This window comes from Papio anubis, chromosome 12 (assembly GCF_008728515.1).
Source record: "Papio anubis isolate 15944 chromosome 12, Panubis1.0, whole genome shotgun sequence".
NCBI lineage: Eukaryota > Metazoa > Chordata > Mammalia > Primates > Cercopithecidae > Papio > Papio anubis.
The window spans coordinates 68,868,471-68,886,719 of record NC_044987.1 but is presented as its reverse complement, the minus strand read 5'-3'; the positions used below and the strand labels follow the sequence as shown (position 1 = coordinate 68,886,719).

The 18,249-nt window shown below is 41.9% G+C and overlaps 1 protein-coding gene across 10 annotated transcripts in view; it reads right to left on the bottom strand.

The window, feature by feature from the left end:
* Positions 1-5,686: 5,686 nt before the first annotated feature.
* The window catches only part of ZNF143 (zinc finger protein 143), a 62,915-nt gene continuing 50,352 nt past the window's right edge, over positions 5,687-18,249 (bottom strand). For 9 of the 10 annotated variants that reach the window (XM_009186618.4, XM_009186620.4, XM_021926096.2 and 6 more), the window contains 3 exons: positions 17,829-17,990; positions 8,964-9,110; positions 5,687-6,440 (listed from right to left, as the gene is read on the bottom strand). In XM_009186618.4, the coding sequence (XP_009184882.2) occupies positions 6,357-6,440; positions 8,964-9,110; positions 17,829-17,990 (393 nt within the window). In that variant the 3' untranslated portion in view covers positions 5,687-6,356. The remainder of the gene's footprint in view (positions 6,441-8,963; positions 9,111-17,828; positions 17,991-18,249) is intronic. The other variant, XM_021926098.2, reaches the window with a different exon arrangement.

Here is an 18,249-nt window from a genome sequence, read left to right as displayed (position 1 = left end):
CCTGCTTTTTCAGTTGAAAGAACATGAAGCGATTTCAGGATATTAGAAAAGTCCTAAGGCGTGAGGAAACTTGCCTAATCAGTTTTATCTGAATAAAACATCAGGTGAGTGTGGGAGCTGCCCTCAAGCAGGACCTACTGTCCTCCCAGGGCCCTCATCAGCACAAAAGCCCTGTCACTGACTTGGAGTAAAGGTTTCCTATTTAACAAGATAAGCCAAACCCCTTGGGGCAGCAGAGATTTTTTTACTGCTTTGGGTTTTCTTTAGAATTTGCAGAATTTGTGTGAAGGGCATTGGCACTGAGTCTGCAGCCCAGATGAGAACTGCTTCCCACATCCCTTTCCTAGGCTGGGGGGCTTTGGGGCAGATTCATGCTTAGGCTTGTGGGGGGCTTTTGTGTGCTGTGACCTGTGTGTGCCAGGGAACCCCTGCAGCAGTGAGGCAAAGTAGGAAGAAGTCTGGAATTGACATTAGAGCTGGAATCTCATTTTCTTTCATCTTGTAAACCAAAACATGACCGTGGCAGATCTCAATTGATTAGAGGTTTATTTTGCCAAGTCTGAGGACTTGCCTGGGAAAAAGAAACCCAGGTCACAATAGGATCTGTGACCCGTGCTTTTTCCAAAGAGGATTTGGGGAACTTCAATATTTCAAGAAGTGTAAACCAAAAAGTATGTGAGATAGGTAACAATTAATTTAGAAATTTACATTACCATCATTAAGGACGTGCACTTGGGAGAGAGGTCTGTGCCTTTCTCCAAAGATGTTTTTGAGGGCTTCAATATTTCAAAGCAGGAAAAGCAGGCTGGAGGGGAAAGACGGAGGGTATGGTCACATGACTGAATTCACATGTTGCAAGAGAAAAGGAGCAGGTAGGGGATAGTCAATTATATATTCATCTTTACAGAAGCTAAGGTGAACATAGAGTAGCTCTGTGGAGATAACTTTTTTCCCGTAGCTACCTGCTTAGGAACAAAAGGAAAAGTAGCTTCTTGGATAATTCAGCTTTCAGCTTAATATTTTTCTTTTGGCATAGTGAAATTAGCATCCCAAGTTTTTATTTTCCTTTCACAGAGGAAAGGGCAAGCAGGAGGGGAAGGAAGAAAAAAAGGAGGGTGGGTAGACAATGAGGCAAGTGGTTACATTCTTGTGAGGCTCTGGTTAGAGTTCAGTGAGTCTATGTTTTACATGTGAAAAGGAAAGGGTAGAGGAAAAGTCAATTATGCATTAGTCTCATGCTCAGTCAATCTACATTTTTTATAAGATAAGGTAAGCATGTGAAATTACAGCTGTTTGGGAACAAAAGAAAGGCTGTTTTTGTTTTGTTTTTGCTTTTTTGTTTGCATGACTCAGTTCCCAAACTTAACTTTCCCTTTGGCATAGTGAATTTGAGGTCCCGAGATTCTATTTTTCTTTCACAATCTGAATGCAGAAAAGTGAGCAGAAAAAGCTTTTGCCAGGCAGTTTTAACTATTCATGCAATTATCCTGAATTCTGAACATTCTTCATTCTCAGCAAGATTTTCTGTCCTTCCAGTTTAGCGGTGCTCTAGAAACAAAACGAAACTCTTGCATGGAGAATTGAGGAATCTCTCTGTACATCTCAAGCCCCATGAGTTTGGAACTGGAGGGAACAGCTAGAGGTGCCCTACTACTCTGCAAGGCCTTCAGGAGTTACTGGGAAATTTAAATCCCCAGCTGTCTTAAAGGAGCCCATAATCTAACAAGAGATAATATATTCCCAAAACACAGGTCACATATCTGCAGCAAAAACGGAAGGGCTAGTAGAAGCGCACGCCTCAGCAGGACAGGCTACATAATCTGTGGGGCTCTGTGCAAAAATGAAAATGCGCAACCTCTTGATCAAAAGACAGGAAAAATGTGCTTTTAAAGGTACACATAAAGCCAGCCACAAAAAGACAAATATAATCTGAGATGCCTACAATAGTCAAATTTATAGAGACAGAAAATAGAATGGTGGCTAGTATCATATTACTTATGATACCCAATACAGTGCCTACACATCACTCTTATGAATTCATCATGCCTGTAATCCTAGCACTTTGAGAGGCTGAGGCGGGCAGATCACTTGAGGTGAGGAGTTCGAGACCAGCCTGGCCAACATGACAAAAACCCATCTCTATTAAAAATACAAAAATTAGCCAGGCATGGTGGCACATGCCTGTAGTCCCAGCTACTTGGGAAGCTGAGACAGGAGAATCGCATGAACCCAGGAGGGGGAGGTTGCAGTGAGCCAAGATCGTGACACTATACTCCAGCCTGGGTGACAGAGCAAGACCCTGTCTGAAAAAATCAAAAGAAAAGAAAATGGTGGTTGTCAGGAACTGGAGCGAGGAGGGATGTGGAATTATTGTTTAGTGGGTACAGTTTCAGTTTAGGGAGATGAAAAAAGTTCTGGAGATGGATGGTGGTGATGGTTGCACAACAGTGTGAATGTACAGTTGCCCTTTGGTATTGGAGGGGGATTGGTTCTAGGATTCATCAAGGACACCAAAATCCATGGATTCTCAAGTCCCTGGTAATAAATGGCATAGTATTTGCACATAACCTACGCACATCCTCCTGTATACTTTAATTCATCTCTAGATTACTTATGATACCCAATACAATGCCTACACATCACTCTTATGAATTCAACATAGTACTCGGTACCTTGCAAATTCAAGACTTGCTTTTTGGAACTTAAGTCTTTTTTTTTTTCTGAATATATTTTTTCTTTTTTTTGGTTGAGACAGTGTCTCACTATGTTGCCCAGGCTGGTCTTGAACTCCTGGCCTCAAGTGATCCTCCTGCCTAGGTCTCCCAAACTGCTGGGATTACAAGTGTGAGCCACCACACCAGCCTTTTTCCTGAATATTTAGATCCATGGTTGGTTGACTCCATGGATGTGGAACCCAGGGATGTGGAACTGAAGGATACAGAGGGTTGGCTAAGTACCACAGCACACCCAAAAATAGTTAAAATGGTAAATTTTATGTATATTTTATTACACACACAAAATGGTAGACATAGCTTCTTCCTTCTTTTGTAGTCTTTCTCTTGACTTGTCATGGTGCTTATTTGCTACTTAATGTCATTCTAAGAAAAACTACAGGCGGGGCTCAGTGGCTCACACATGTAATGCCAGCACTTTGGGAAGCCGAGGTGGATCACCTGAGGTAAGGAGTTCGAGACCAGCCTGGCCAACATGATGAAACCCTGTCTCTACAAAAATACAAAAAATTAGCCGGGCATGATGGCTGGTACCTGTAATCCCAGTTACTCGGGAGGCTGAGGCAGGAGAATCACTTGAACCCAGGAGGTGGAGATTACAGTGAGCCGAGATCGCGCCATTGCACTCCAGCCTGAGCAACAGAGCTGCTCTGTCTCAAAAAAAAAGCAAGAAAAACTACAAATTAAAAATTCTGGCATGCATTTTACCCTCCAGTTTTGTATTATACAATGCCAATTTTAAATGTAAATATCAGAATATTTATCTCATATTTGGAATCACTGAAATTACACAATTTGAATTTTGTGGTTCATCCCAGAAGGTTTATCTCCTGCTGGTGGGTAGGAGGGGAAGGAGAGATCCGGCTCTCTGGGCAGCTGCCACCTGTAGAGAATTGAGAAAGCCTCGTCCCTCCCTTAACTCTAAGTTCTTACAAAGAGTTCAGACTGCCAGCAAGGCACATTGTCTTTGTAGTGGCCTCAAGCTGTGTGTCTAGGGCAAAGCAGGGTGATTTTTTTGGACGGAGAGGTTTTCCTTGAGCATTGTCTGGATCAAATTCCAGAGGGTTATGCCCCACTTGGTTCTGTTTGCTAGCGTTTACTCTTATTTCTTTTTTCTTTTTTTTTTTTTTTTTTTTGAGACAGAGTCTCACTCTGTCGCCCAGGCTGGAGTACAGTGGCCGGATCTCAGCTCACTGCAAGCTCCGCCTCCTGGGTTTACGCCATTCTCCTGCCTCAGCCTCCCGAGTAGCTGGGACTATAGGCGCCCGCCACCTCGCCTGGCTAATTTTTTGTATTTTTAGTAGACGCGGGGTTTCACCGTGTTAGCCAGGATGGTTTCGATCTCCTGACCTCGTGATCCGCCCGTCTCGGCCTCCCAAAGTGCTGGGATTACAGGCTTGAGCCACCGCGCCCGGCCGCATTTACTCTTATTTCAAGTGTCTTTTTGGGATTTTTCAACCTTGGACGTTTCCGTGTCCTGCACTGTGAAGAGAACCCCCCCAAAGCAGCTTTCCTAGCAATTGTCAGCACAGCAACTGCACCCTTCCCCTGGAGGAAACAGGCCACCTCGCTAGGCTTCTGAAGCCCCATTCCCAAGACGGCAGGTCAGGGAAAACTAGCAGTGACCCTAGATCCTTTTCTCTGGGTGCCAGTAGGAAGTCATTTGCTTTTGAGCTGAGGGATAATCAGGTTAACCAAAACAGTCCAGGTTGAGCCCTGCCCAATTCAACTGGCAAAGGTGCTGGGAGTAAAGAGAAACACCCTGAAATTTGAGCAAAGTCAGATCTAAGGGGCCATGGGAGGCTGACAGCTTGGTTTTGGTCCTGGGAAGCACAGCGCCTGGCTGGGCCCAGTGGGGAGGAGCTCCTGGCCAGCAGCCAGGAGCCAGGACCAGCACTGGGAGGCTGGGCGCCACCCTGCCCGCGATTTCACAGATTCTGGTCTTCTATCTCAGCCCGACAGCCCCTTTCGAGCCTCAGTGGGCTTCAGCGAAGAGTTCTGTGGTCTGTGTCTCTCTCAAGAATGAAGACTGGATCTGTGGTTGACTAGGGCTTTTGCTAATGTTATATATCTATAAAGGGTTCCTATTTCAAATAAGTCACCATCCTTTTTAGCAAGAGTTCATAGAACCTGATCACAGATAACATTTATGTAAAACAAAATAGCACAATGGTTTCCCCTTTCTACTGTAAAGCTTGAAATGAAAAAGCCACATTTCAGCTCTCTGCAAACAAAGCTCGCTGAACGACAGTGCAGGAGGGCTGCTGCAGAACACACCTTCATCTTTCTTTTTTTGACCTTTGTGAATGCTGAATTTTCAACATTAGAAAATGGTTTTTCCATGGCTCAATTCATTAGGCAATCAGGTATCACCAAAGTTCATTTTGATAATCTCTGCCACAAGTGAGCATTCGAGGAGGTAACTGTGGTGCAGTGCCAGAAGGTCTGGGTTCCCATCTTGGTCCTGCCTCTCCGTAGCTGTGAGGGCTGGTAAGACAGTCAGCCTCCCTGGACTCTTGGTTTCCTCATATGTAAAACGGAGGCAGTAAATCCCCTATGTTTCACAAAATTGTTGTGAATATATAAAAATATATGGAAAAGCACTTATTCCGTACTTGATACACATCTTTTCAATGTGTGTATTAAGTTACACTCCATTTGCGATATTTTCTGCAGCATTCCCCCATTCCCCCAATTTGATAAATAAAAAAAATAAAAGTAACATTTTAAAAATTGCTGTATTCAAAATTAATAATAAACTTTGGGGAAAATAAGCTTTAAAACAAAAGTACATAAGCAAAAATAAATAATTTACACCAACCCACTAACCTAATTTTCAGAGTAAAGCCATTTCCAATTACAGTACTGTTATCTCGGGAACCAGCCTGTGGTTAAACTTTGATAATTCATTATTTCTAAAAAACAGTAATAAAAACTGAATACTAAGCAAAATCTTTAACAAAACCACTAGATTTAACTTTTTAATTTTAAATAAATTTTATAATTTTGTACATAATTCAACGTAATGCCAATATAATTAGCATTTCAGCTTGAAGAGCTGGTTTTTAACAGGGATGGGAAACTATAAATTATTCAAATAGTCTGCAAACCATGAGATACAAATAAAAATGGACAAACATATAGTAGAACAAAAACCGCAGACACTCTACTAACTGGGGAAATATCTGAAGGCTTTACATCCTTTATTATCCATAATGGCTTTTGGAATTACGATTGTGTGACATATAGAACCTTTGATATTTTAGATACAGCCTTTATTTTTTTTTCCATGGGAAGTTAAAAATCCATCATAAGACTCCATAAGACTCTACTAGTCTTGCATGTAGACTCTAGGAGTTTGTGATCTGATAAAAGAGTAACATGAAAATTTACTGTATTGCCCTAATTTCATACTTCCTTGTACACAATGAATCACTCTGAGAATCTATTCCAAGGGTTATACACACAAAAGTGTCAAGAATAAAATGTTCTCCACTCTCGCATAAAAATGTGTACAGTGTATCAGGAATGGAAAACTTCTAATTTTCCTGGGCCCGGGCTTCATGGATTTCTGCTGCCAGAAGATGAAAGACTCCTTGCTTTATTGCTCCATTGTTCTGAGGATTAATCATCCAACCCTGGTGTTTCTCCTTGTTGGATTCTAGATGCTATTCTGATGGCTTCTTCCAGAGATGGCTGTTCTCCAAGCTGAAACAGGAACACACACATCAAATGCTAACAATTCAAAAGCCACAGTCAAGAAAATGCCAAAGAAATGTTACATGCTAGAAGGAAAACTTCCCTCTGTAATTCTGACACTTGGTATTGTTAAGATACTACTGCTAACTCAATCATTAAGAGAACAAAACAATTTTCTGCAGGGGAGGATAATGCAATGCAATTTCTTTTTCTTTTTTGAATTTAGAATCCTAGGTGCAGCCAGGCCTGGTGATATGATGAGGTCTCAGCGGGGTACGGTGGCCCATGCCTGTAATCCCAACACTTTGGGAGGTGGAGGCAGGCAGACTGCTTGAGCCCAGGGGTTCAAGACCAGCCTGAGCAACATGGCAAAACCCCATCTCTACTTAAAAAATATAAAAACTGGCCGGGCGCGGTGGCTCAAGCCTGTAATCCCAGCACTTTGGCAGGCCGAGACGGGCAGATCACGAGGTCAAGAGATCGAGACCATCCTGGCTAACATTGTGAAACCCCGTCTCTACTAAAAAATACGAAAAACTAGCCGGGCGAGGCGGTGGGCGCCTGTAGTCCCAGCTACTCAGGAGGCTGAGGCAGGAGAATGGCGTAAACCCAGGAGGCGGAGCTTGCAGTGAGCCGAGATTGCGCCACTGCACTCCAGCCTGGGCGACAGAGCAAGACTCCGTCTCAAAAAAAAAAACAAACAAAAAACCACCCTGGCTAACACAGTGAAACCCCATCTCTACTAAAAAATACAAAATAATTAGCTGGGTGTGGTGGTGGGCACCTGTAGTCCCAGCTACTCAGGAGGCTGAGGGAGGAGAATGGCGTAAACCCGGGAGGTGGAGCTTGCAGTGAGCCGAGATCTCGCCACTGCACTCCAGCCTGGGCAACAGAGCAAGACTCTGTCTCAAAAACCAAAAATTAGCTGGGCATGGCAGCATGCACCTGGAGTCCCAGCTGCTGGGGAGGCTGAGGCTCCCACCTCAGAGGAAGAGGCTGAGGGGCAGACTCTTCCGCTTCCTTGGTTCAGCCACCCTATCCTGTCTCAGCCTCCCCTCCCCTCCCCTCTCCCCTCCCTCCCTCCTTTCTTTTTCTTTCTTTCTTTCTTTTTCTTTTTCTCTCTCTCTTCTTCTTTCTTTCTGCTGTGCCTGGCCTGCAATTTATTTGGGATTCTGATAAAATCTTCATACAGTCCGGCCATGATGGCTCACGACTACATTCCTAGCACTTCGGGAGGCTGCAGGAGGATCACTTGAGCCCAGAAGTTCAAGACCAGCCTGAGCAACATAGTGAGACCCCATCTCTATTTTTAAATGAATAAAAACTTAAAAAAAAAAATCTTCATACATGCAAGAGACAAAAGATGCTTACCTCAGCCAACAAAAGAGAGCTTCTTGAGCCTTTGGCTTCTATACCCACAAACTACATAAAACCAACAGCTGACATTTCCTCTAGTGTGTTCTAACTCTTTATCAAGTAAACACATGGGGGGAAAAATCTCCCTAAGGACAGGTAATCTGCACCTAGCCCCTAGGATTCTATATTACTTTACATTCTTTTTTTTTTTTTTTTTTTTTTTTTTTTTTGAGACAGGGTCTCGCTCTGTCACCCAGGCTGGAGGACAGTGGTGCGATCTTGGCTCACTGCAGCCTCAACCTCCCTGGCTCAAGTGATCCTTCCACCTCAGCCACCAGAGTAGCTGGGACTACAGGTGCACACCACCACACCCAGCTAACTTTTGTATTTTTGTAGAGATAGGGTTTCATCATGTTGCCCAGGCTGGTCTCTTTTATTTTGGGGTCTCATTTGTTACCCAGGCGGGAGTGCAGTGGCACAATCTTGGCTCACTGCAGCCTCAAATACCCTGGGTACAAGTAATCCTCCTACCTCAGCCCCCCGCCAAATAGCTGGGCACTACAGGCACCCACCACCACACCCAGCTAATTTTGTGCTTTTTGTAGTGACGGGTTTTCACGATGTTGCCCAGGCTGGTCTCTAACTCCTGAGCTCAAGCTACCTACGTGCCTCAGCTTCCCAAAGTGCTGGGTTATAGGGATAAGCCACCATGCCCAGCTGCACCTAAGATTCTAAATTCTCTGCTTCCCAGAGAATGATTCCTTCTAACTCTTCTGACATTCCCCTCTTTAAAATGGGGGCTATGCACAGATTCTCAGAAGACTTATTTAGGATTTGTGTTTCCACTAGGTTTCGCTCTAAGGAGTAGCTCTTAAGTGCTTTATAGACCCCTGCCTAATTTGAAGATGCCTGGGTGGGTGCACACAGGGATGTACACCTGAAGGTTTTTTTTTTCTTGCTATAAATTCCCCTAGAATATGAAAAGATAGGTAGAGAACAAAGTGCTGGTCTCTTTGAGTCCACCTCAAACACTGCAATTTCCTTAAAGTAGGCTAGGTGATAGAGATTATTCTGTACCTTGCCTCCTGTAAAGGTTATACACAAAGCACAGTGTACAAAGTTGAGAGCTATGAGCAGCACTGCTGTCAACTGAGGACAGCTTGCCTTGGTACTCACCTGAACTGCAATCTGGGTGCCATTGGATGTTGCTACTAAGGTCAGAGGTCTGGTTTCTGTGGTTACTAAGTGATGGCTATGCTGCTGGTGCCCCATTTCTGATGAGGCAGTATGGAAGGCTGCCAAGTCTTGAGCTACAATTGCAACCTAACAAAACAAATCACACACATGAAGAATTAAATCTGAGATTTAAATAGGTTAAAGTCCACTTAATACAATGGACTGTCTTCAAATTGAAAAAGAAAAACTCCTCTGACCATAGACTTGTCAAAGCCTATATTGGAAGGAAGTTGAGGCTCATTATTTAAGGTTATGAAGTAAGCCAACGGCAAAACAGGGTAGAGGACACTGGAGAAATGGATCTGCTATGCCAGGCCCCATTAGCCAGGGAGATGTGGCTGTACCTAGGTTCAATTACCCCTAAGGGGCTGCTTGGGAAGTTATGCATGTGGACTAATTTGTACCTCAAAAGTCCATTTTTTTCCCTGAGATTGGATCATAGGAGAAAATAAATGATTATTTTCCTGTTTACTTGTCATATTTAAAATTAGATTTCCATTTAACTAGGAAAACTGAAAGGTCCAGTGGTATTACTGACAAACAGCATCTCATCTCACACTCATTTCCCATTTTAGACTGTATGGAATCTCCCCATACTCCTCTTGCAGCATCTAGCCAGGAGGATTAAACGTGCTTTTGTGGCTCATATACCACAAATACAACTTTTTTAAAAAGGCAGATAACATGGAAAATGGCAATTAACTATTTCTGTTAGATGATATTCTAAAATTTTACTCAGCCACATTCAGAGAAAGAATAGATTAAAAATGAAAACTGCTGTTTTACTTGGCTATTCACCCACTAAAAATGCTACATTTTAAGCTAACAGATATTTAGCTTGGATCAATCCCAGTAATGTTCCCTAATTCTATAAGAACAACAGATTTCATTCCAGCAATGTCTAAGTAGCTTATATTGGGCTAACCTTCCTGCAGATAACAATTACAAACGCTTGACAAAAATACGAAAAAGCAACTATTTGAAGGCTTTGAGCAGCAATGAAAAGCTGGAAGAAACTAGAAGGGATTCTCGAAAGAAGGGAGTCACACTGTGTTACATTTGTGTTTACAGATTTCACACTGAGGGCACTACCCAGTTTGAGCAGCATGGGGCAACTTAATGTTAAAGATAATAGAGTCCAGGGCTGCCAGAATAGCAGTACAGAGAATAGCCCAGAAAGCAAAGAATCTGAGCAGGGAGCCCCCAAATCTTTGTATAAACTGTCCTCAAATCCTTAAGATCCCTGAACACAAATATTTCCAGTTTCCAATAACGTTCCAACAAGATCGGCAAAGCAGCATCTAGAAGGCTGAGAAGTTAAGGAGAGCTTTCAGTGCAACTCACCAAAAAGGGATGGAATTTGAAGTTTCAATCTTACCAAGTTATGAGGTAAGATTACATCCCAGGATTAAATATTCACCCTAAGACATAATGGCAACACTGAAACAGATCTGCCTTAACAAAGTACAAAACCCAGCCTCAACACATAATTTAACTAGTTAATAGAAAAAAAACAATCAATATTCTCCACAGAAAGATAACAAAATTCATAATCTCTATAATGTGTCATCCACAAGGTCCAGAATGCAATTTTAAAATTACAATTGCTTAGCCAGGCATGGTGGCTCACGTTGTAATCCTAGCACTTTGGGAGGCTGAGACAGGTGGATCACCTGAGGTCAGGAGTTTGAGATCAGCCTGGTCAACATGGTGAAACCCCATCTCCACTAAAAAAAACAAAAACAAAAACAATAAAAAAATTAGCAGGTGCCTGTAGTCCCAGCTACTCAGGAGGCGGAGGGAGGAGAACAAGGTCAAAGACAAATTAATATACATTCTCCATCTGAAGAACCTGGAGAAAGATTGATAAAAACCCCAAATAGGCTAGGTGTGGTGGCTCACACCTGTAATCCCAACACTTTGAGAGGCTGAGGCGGGTGGATCACCTGAGCTCAGGAGTTTGAGATCAGCCTGACCAACATGGTGAAACCCCATCTCTACTAAAATTACAAAAACTAGCCAGGCGTGGTGGCCAGTGCTTGTAATCCCAGCTACTCGGCAGGCTGAGGCAGTAGAATCGCTTGAACACGGGAGGTGGAGGTTGCAGCGAGATGAGATCGTGCCATTTGCACTCTGGCCTGGGCAACAAGAGCGAAAACTCTGTCTCAAAAAGGCAAAAAAACCAAATAGATCCCCAGCAACTTGTAAGACAACACCAAGTTAATATACATATAATTAGAGTTCCAGAAGGCAGTAGACAAACAATTTAATTAATTAATTGTTTTTTTTTTTTTTTGCCAGAAGCAGTGGCTTCCACCTGCAGTCCCAGTTACTTGGGAGGCTGAGGCTGAGGGATCCCTGAAGCCCAGGAGTTTGAGGCCAGCCTGGGTCACAGCTACTTGGGACCGCTTGCCTTAGCCTCCCGAAGTGCTGAGATTACAGGCATGAGCCACTGTGCCCAGTCCTTATTTCCTTCCATTTACTTTTTAATTTTTCTTAAGGTAGAAACTAAGATCATTGCATTTAAAACTTTTTTTCCCAATACAAACATTTAAAACAAAATTTCCCCTAAGAATTGCTTTAGCTTCCACTGCCTGTTCTTTTCTTTTTTTGGGGGGGACAGGGCCTCCCTCTGTCGCCCAGGCTGGAGTGTAGTGGTGCTATCTCACAGTTCACTGCAACCTCCGCCTCTTGGGCTCAAGTGATCCTCCCACCTCAGCCTCCTGAGTAGCTGGGACCACTGGCATGCACCACCACACCTGGTTAATTTTGTATTTTTAGTAGAGACGGGGTTTCACCATGTTGTCCCGGGTTGGTCCTGAACTCCTGACCTCAGATGATCCACCCACCTCAGCCTCCCAAAGTGCTGGAATTACAGGCATGAGCTACCGCGCCTGGTCCCCAGATCCTATGTATATTAAAGGGATAATAAGGAAATAGTATGAACAACTTTATATCAATAAATATGAAAACTTAGATGAAACAAACTTATAAAAACAAACTTAGCAAAATGGAAACAAAAAAACATAGTTAACTTGAATAGTATAGATCTACTTAAAAACTTGAATCCATGGGAAAAAAAAAACAAAACCTCCCAAAAAAGAAAACTCTAGACCTAGATGATGGTGTCCTGATTAATTCTATCAAGCTTTTATGGAGAAATAATACCAATCTTACACAACTATCAGAAAATACCACCGAATAGAACACTTCCCAACTTATTTTATGAGGCAAGCCTAACCCCGATATTGAAACAGGAGATTAAACTTTTTCTTATAATTTCATAATAAATTATAGATCAAGGCTGGGCGCGGTGGTTCACACCTGTACTTTGGGAGGCCTAGGTGGACGGATCACGAGGTCAGGAGATCGAGACCATCCTGGCTAACACGGTGAAACCCCGTCTCTACTAAAAACACAAAAAATTAGCCGGTAGTGGTCGCGGGCGCCTGTAGTCCCAGCTACTCAGCAGGCTGAGGCAGGAGAATGACGTGAACCCGGGAGGCAGAGCCTGCAGTGAGCCAAGATCGTGCCACTGCACTCCAGCCTGGGCGACAGAGTGAAACTCCGTCTCAAAAAAAAAAAAAAAAAAATTATAGATCAATATGGTTCATATATATTGACACCAAAATCTTTAACAAGATACTAGCAAACTGTCACAGAGGATCTTAAGGGCAGTAAAAATACTCTGATGGAGTATGATCCTCTACTGATAGATGTATGTCATTATACGTTTGTCCAAACCCATAGAATATATAACACTAACAGTGAATCCGGATGTAAATGATGGACTCTGAGTGACTATGATGCATACAGTGTAGGTTTCAACAACGGTAACAAACGTGCTCCTCTGGTGGGGGTGTTGATTATACAGGAGGCTATGCATGTGTGGGGCCAGGGAGTATAAGGAAAGTCTCTGTACTTACCTCTCAATTTTGTGGTGAACCTATAACTGCTCTAAAAAAAATCATCTTTAAAAAATATATTAGTGAACTCAATCCAGCAAAATATGAAAAAGTAAATACATCATAATCAAGTGATATATTAGCTTTTTTATATGTAAATTAAAAACACAATGCTAGACCCTTTCACATCCAGTAGAATGGCTAAAACTTTAAAACAACTCCAAATGTTGGTGATAATATGAAACAAACAGAACTCTTTTTTATTTTTCATTTTTTTGAGACAGAGTCTCGCTGTCACTCAGGTTGGAGTACAATGGTGCAATCTTGGCTCACTGCAACCTCCACCTACCGGGTTCAAGCAATTCTCCTGCCTCAGCCTCCCGAGTAGCTGGGACTAAAGGTGCGCACCACACCATGCCCAGCTAATTTTTTTTGTATTTTTAGTAGAGATGGGGTTTCACCATGCTGGCCAGGCTGGTCTCGAACTCCTGACCTCATGATCCACCTGCCTCAGCCTCCCAAATTCCTGGGATTACAGGCGTGAGCCACTGTGCCTGGCCTCTTTTTAATTTTTTTAGAAGACAGGGTTTTGCTCTGTCACCCAGGCTGTAGTACAATGAACATGGCTCACCAAAGCCTCAACCTCCTGGGCTCAAGTGACCCTCCCACCTCAGCTTTAAGAGTAGCTGGGACTACAGGCACATGCTGCCATGCTTGGCTAATTAAAAAAAAAAAAAAAAATTGGCCAGGCATGGTGGCTCACACCTGTAATCCCAGCACTTTGGGAGGCCAAGGGGGGTGGATCACCTGAGGTCAGGAGTTGGAGACCAGCCTGACCAACATGGTAAAACCCTGTCTCTACCAAAAATACAAAAATTAGGCGGGCATGATGGTGGGCGCCTGTAGTCCCAGCTGCTCGGGAGGCTGAGGCAGGAGAATGGCATGAACCTGGAGGCGAAGCTTGCAGTGAGCCGGGACTGTGCCACTGCACTCCAGCCTGGGTGACGGAGCAAGACTCTGCCTCAAAAAACAAACAAACAAACACAAACGTGGTGGAGACAGGGTCTTGCTACATCACTCAGGTTGGTTTTAAAATCCTGGGCTCAAGCAATCCTCCCACCTTGGCCTCCCAAAGTGCTGGGATTACAGGTGTGAGCCACCGCACCCAGCCTATTTAAAAATTTTTTTTTTTTTTTTTAGTAGAGACGGGGTTTCACCGTGTTAGCCAGGATGGTCTCGATCTCCTGACCTCGTGATCCGCCCGTCTCGGCCTCCCAAAGTGCTGGGATTACAGGCTTGAGCCACCGCGCCCGGCCCTTAAAAAATTTTTTAACCACAAGAAGCAGCACTGAACAAATGAAACTCTTATACATTGCTAGTGGGAGTGTATGACGGCCCAACCACTTTGGAGAACTGTTTGGTACTATCATAGAAAGGTAAATATGCCTCTATTCTATGACCCAGCAATTCCATGAATAGGTATTTATCCAAGACAAATGAGAGTATACGTCTACAAACATATTTTTACTAGAATTTTTATTGCCATCTTATTCATAATAGTCAAAAACTGGAAGCATTTCAAATGTTCACCAAGGGGAGAATATCTCAACAAATTGTGGTATATTGTTACAATAGAATACTGCTCAGCAATAAAAAAGAATGAACTGTTATTATATGCCAACAATGTGAGTAAATATTCAAAATGTTAAGTAGAAAAACCCAGACACAAAAAAGTTCATACTGTGGTTCCATTTATGTAATGTTCAAGAATAGGCAAAACTAAGCTGGGCGCAGTGGCTCCACGCTGTAATCCTAGCACTTTGGGAGGCTGAGGCGGGCAGATCACTTGAGGTCAGGAGTTGGAGACCAGCATGGCCAACATGGTAAAACCTCATCTCTACTAAAAATACAAAAAAATTAGCCAGGCGCGGGAGGTTGCAATGAGCTGAGAACGTGTCACTGCACTCCAGCCAGGGTGACAGGGTGAGGCTCTGTCAAAAAAATAATAATAATAAGCAAAACTAATTCTATCACAACAGTTTCTGCCTAAGGAGGGTGAGTACTGGTTACAAAGGAATCACAAGGGAACTTTCTGGCCTGATAGAAATGTTCTACATTTTGTTTAGGATGTTAGTTATATGGGTGCATATTTAACATAACTCATTGAATTGTAAATTTAAGATCTATGCATTTCATTGTTACGTAAATTTTACCTCAATTAAGAAAAAAACAGATTGCAGGCAAATATGAAAAACAGGTTTAACTTCACTAGTGGTCAAATGAAAATAAACAGAATTTAACTTTTGCTTGTTAATTCTGTAAATATGGAAAAAAAAAAAAACCTCAATGTTAGCAAGAGTACAGTGAAAAAGAAACCTTTTAGATCCATAACATGATTATTAAACCTTTCTGAAAAATAATTTGGCAATACGTAACAAGCAGTTTAAAATAGCTTAAACTGTTAATACAAAAATTTGTTTCCTATGAAAATAACCAGAAGCCTTTTTTTTTTTTTTTCTTTAAGACAGAGTCTCACTTTTTTTGCCCAGGCTGGAGTGCAGTGGTGCAATCTTGGCTCACTGCAACCTCTGCCTCCCGGGTTCAAGTGATTCTCCTGCCTCAGCCTCCTGAGTAGCTGGGATTACAGGTGCCACACCACCACGCCTGGCTAACACTTTTGTATTTTTAGTAGAGACGGAGTTTCACCATGTTTGGCCAGGCTGGTCTTGAACTCCTGACCTCAGGTGATCCACCTGCCTCAGCCTCCCAAAGTGCTGGGATTACGGGAGTGAGCCACCGCACCCAGCCTGCATTTTCTTAATGACTAATGATGTTGAACATCTTTTCATATGCTTATTGGCTACGTACATCATTTTACACTCCCACTAGCAGTACATGAATGTTCTAGTTGCTCCGCATCTTTGCCAACATTTGGAGGTGGTGGTGGTGGTTGTTTCCTCACTAGTTTCTTAGGAGAAATCAACATTTGGTTTTTTATTTTAGCCATCTTCTTGGGTTTGAAATGCTCTCTCATTGTGATATTAATTTGCATTTCTTTGATGATAAGAGATGTGCACTTTTTGTGTTATATATCTTTTGTGGGAGGTCTGTTCAATGAGCAACTGAATGATTTGCACATTTAAAACTTTTTTTGGCTCATTTTTAATGGTTGTTCATCTTTTCATTGTTGATTTGTAGAAGTTTGTTACACATTCTCAATACAAGTCCGTTTTTAGACTTGTATTGTGTGAATATAGGGTGTGTATATGGTGTGAATATCTTTTCCTCAGTCTGGGAGTTGTCTGATCTTTTTCTTAACAGTGTCTTTTGGTGAGCAGAATTAATTTTGATTAAGTCCAATTTATCAGTTTTTTTTCTTTCATTATTACTACAGTTTGAATACAGTCCAAGAAATCTTTAAGGTTGCAAAACTATTTGCCTCTCTTTTCTTCTAGAAGCTTTATGATTCTGAGTTTTGCATTCAGGGTGTTATGAGACCATCAACTTCATTCTTTTTTCAAGAGTGAGACTCAACATTGCCTTTAGTATAGTACAAGAACAGTTTTTAAATATATTACGTTATTTAAGTGAAATGAAAATTAAAACTACAAAAAAATACATCAGATTGGCAAAAATCCAAAAGTTTGATACTACCATGGTGACTATGCTGAAGGAGAAGAGGCACTATCAAACCCTGCAAGTGAGAATGGAGACTGGCATAACCTTAGAAGGGAAGTTTGGCAACACTGATCACAATTACGAATGCATGTATCTTTGCACCAGCAATCCTGCTCTAGGAATTTATCTAGCATATATACTCACACTTATATAAGTAAAATCACATGTGCACAAGGTTATGTGTTGTTTGAAATAGCAAAAGACTTTAATTACGGCACATCCGTAAGTGGAATACAATGCAGCTTAAAAAAAAAAAAGGATGAGGAATCTGTCTATATAATGAAATAGAAAGATTTTGAAGATGTATTGTTAAGTCTAAAAGACAACATACAAGATGCAGAACAGACTAGTTTACTATCAATAAAAAAAAAATGGAGGCTGGTCATGGTGGCTCATGCTTGTAATCCCAGCACTTTGGAGGGCCAAGGCCTGGGCAACATAGTGAGACCCTGTCTCTATAATTAAAAAAAAAAAGAAAAGAAAAGAAAAAGACAGAAAAATTAGCCAGGCATGGTGGTGCATACCACCATGTCTCAGCTACTCGGGAGGCTGAGGTGGGAGGATTGTTTGAGCCTGAGAGGTGGAGGCTGCAATGAACCGTGATCGTGCCACTGCACTCCAGTCTGTCTCAAAAACCAAAAGGGAGCTATTATGTTAGCTGTGGGCTAGTTAACAAAAAAGGAAGGGGGAGATGACTATTTACTTATTTGTATTTGTTTGTATATGCTTAATGATTGGAAGAATACACAAAAAATTGATAAAAGTTGATTATCTGTGGAGGCAAGAATTGAGTTGATGAAGGCAGGGGTGGGATGAAGACTTTTCATTACACACCTGTATATATTTTTTGAGTTTTAAACCATATGAATATATGACATATTCAAAAAATTAAATAGTAAATTTTGCAATTATTTCCTAAGTATCTGATAATGATGATAATAGGAATAACTACCACTACTGAACACTTAATATATATGTAGGCTGAGTATCTTATATACATTATCTCATTCAATCCTTACATCAATCTTATGGGGTAGATGCCACTAGCACCCTACTTTACAGATGAGGAAAAACAGGCTCTGAGGGTTAAGTAGCTAAGAAGTTGCAAAATATTATTCACTCCAAAGTTTGTGTGCTTAACTGTTGTACCACATTGTAAATCTATGTAACAGTTTTGGTACTGATATATGTATTGATTGATATAACAGAAAAAAGTAATTACCTGTTGCCCTTCGGTACCCTCAGCAGTAACCATAGCAACAGAATGTGTTCCTGCTGACGAGATGACTGCATCATGGGCGGGAACTGTGATGGGCGTGCCATCCTGCGTTACCATTGTGATGGTGTTGCCAATGGCCTGCATGTCAGCTTGAGATATGTTGACCTGCAATACAGTGAATTTTACAAAGCAGTCAATGTTTCCTGTTATAGCTGACAATCTGACATAAGGACTGGGACTAATCCTTGTATAAGTTTGCTCTGTGAATGTAAATACGTCTTTTAGAATGAAATAAACTCATTCAGTCATCAGAAAAAAATCAATACAATATTTCTTTTAAAAATTCTTATTTTATTATTTTATTATTATTTTTGGAGACAAGGCCTTGCTCTGTTGCCCAGGCTGGAGTGCAGTGATGCAATCA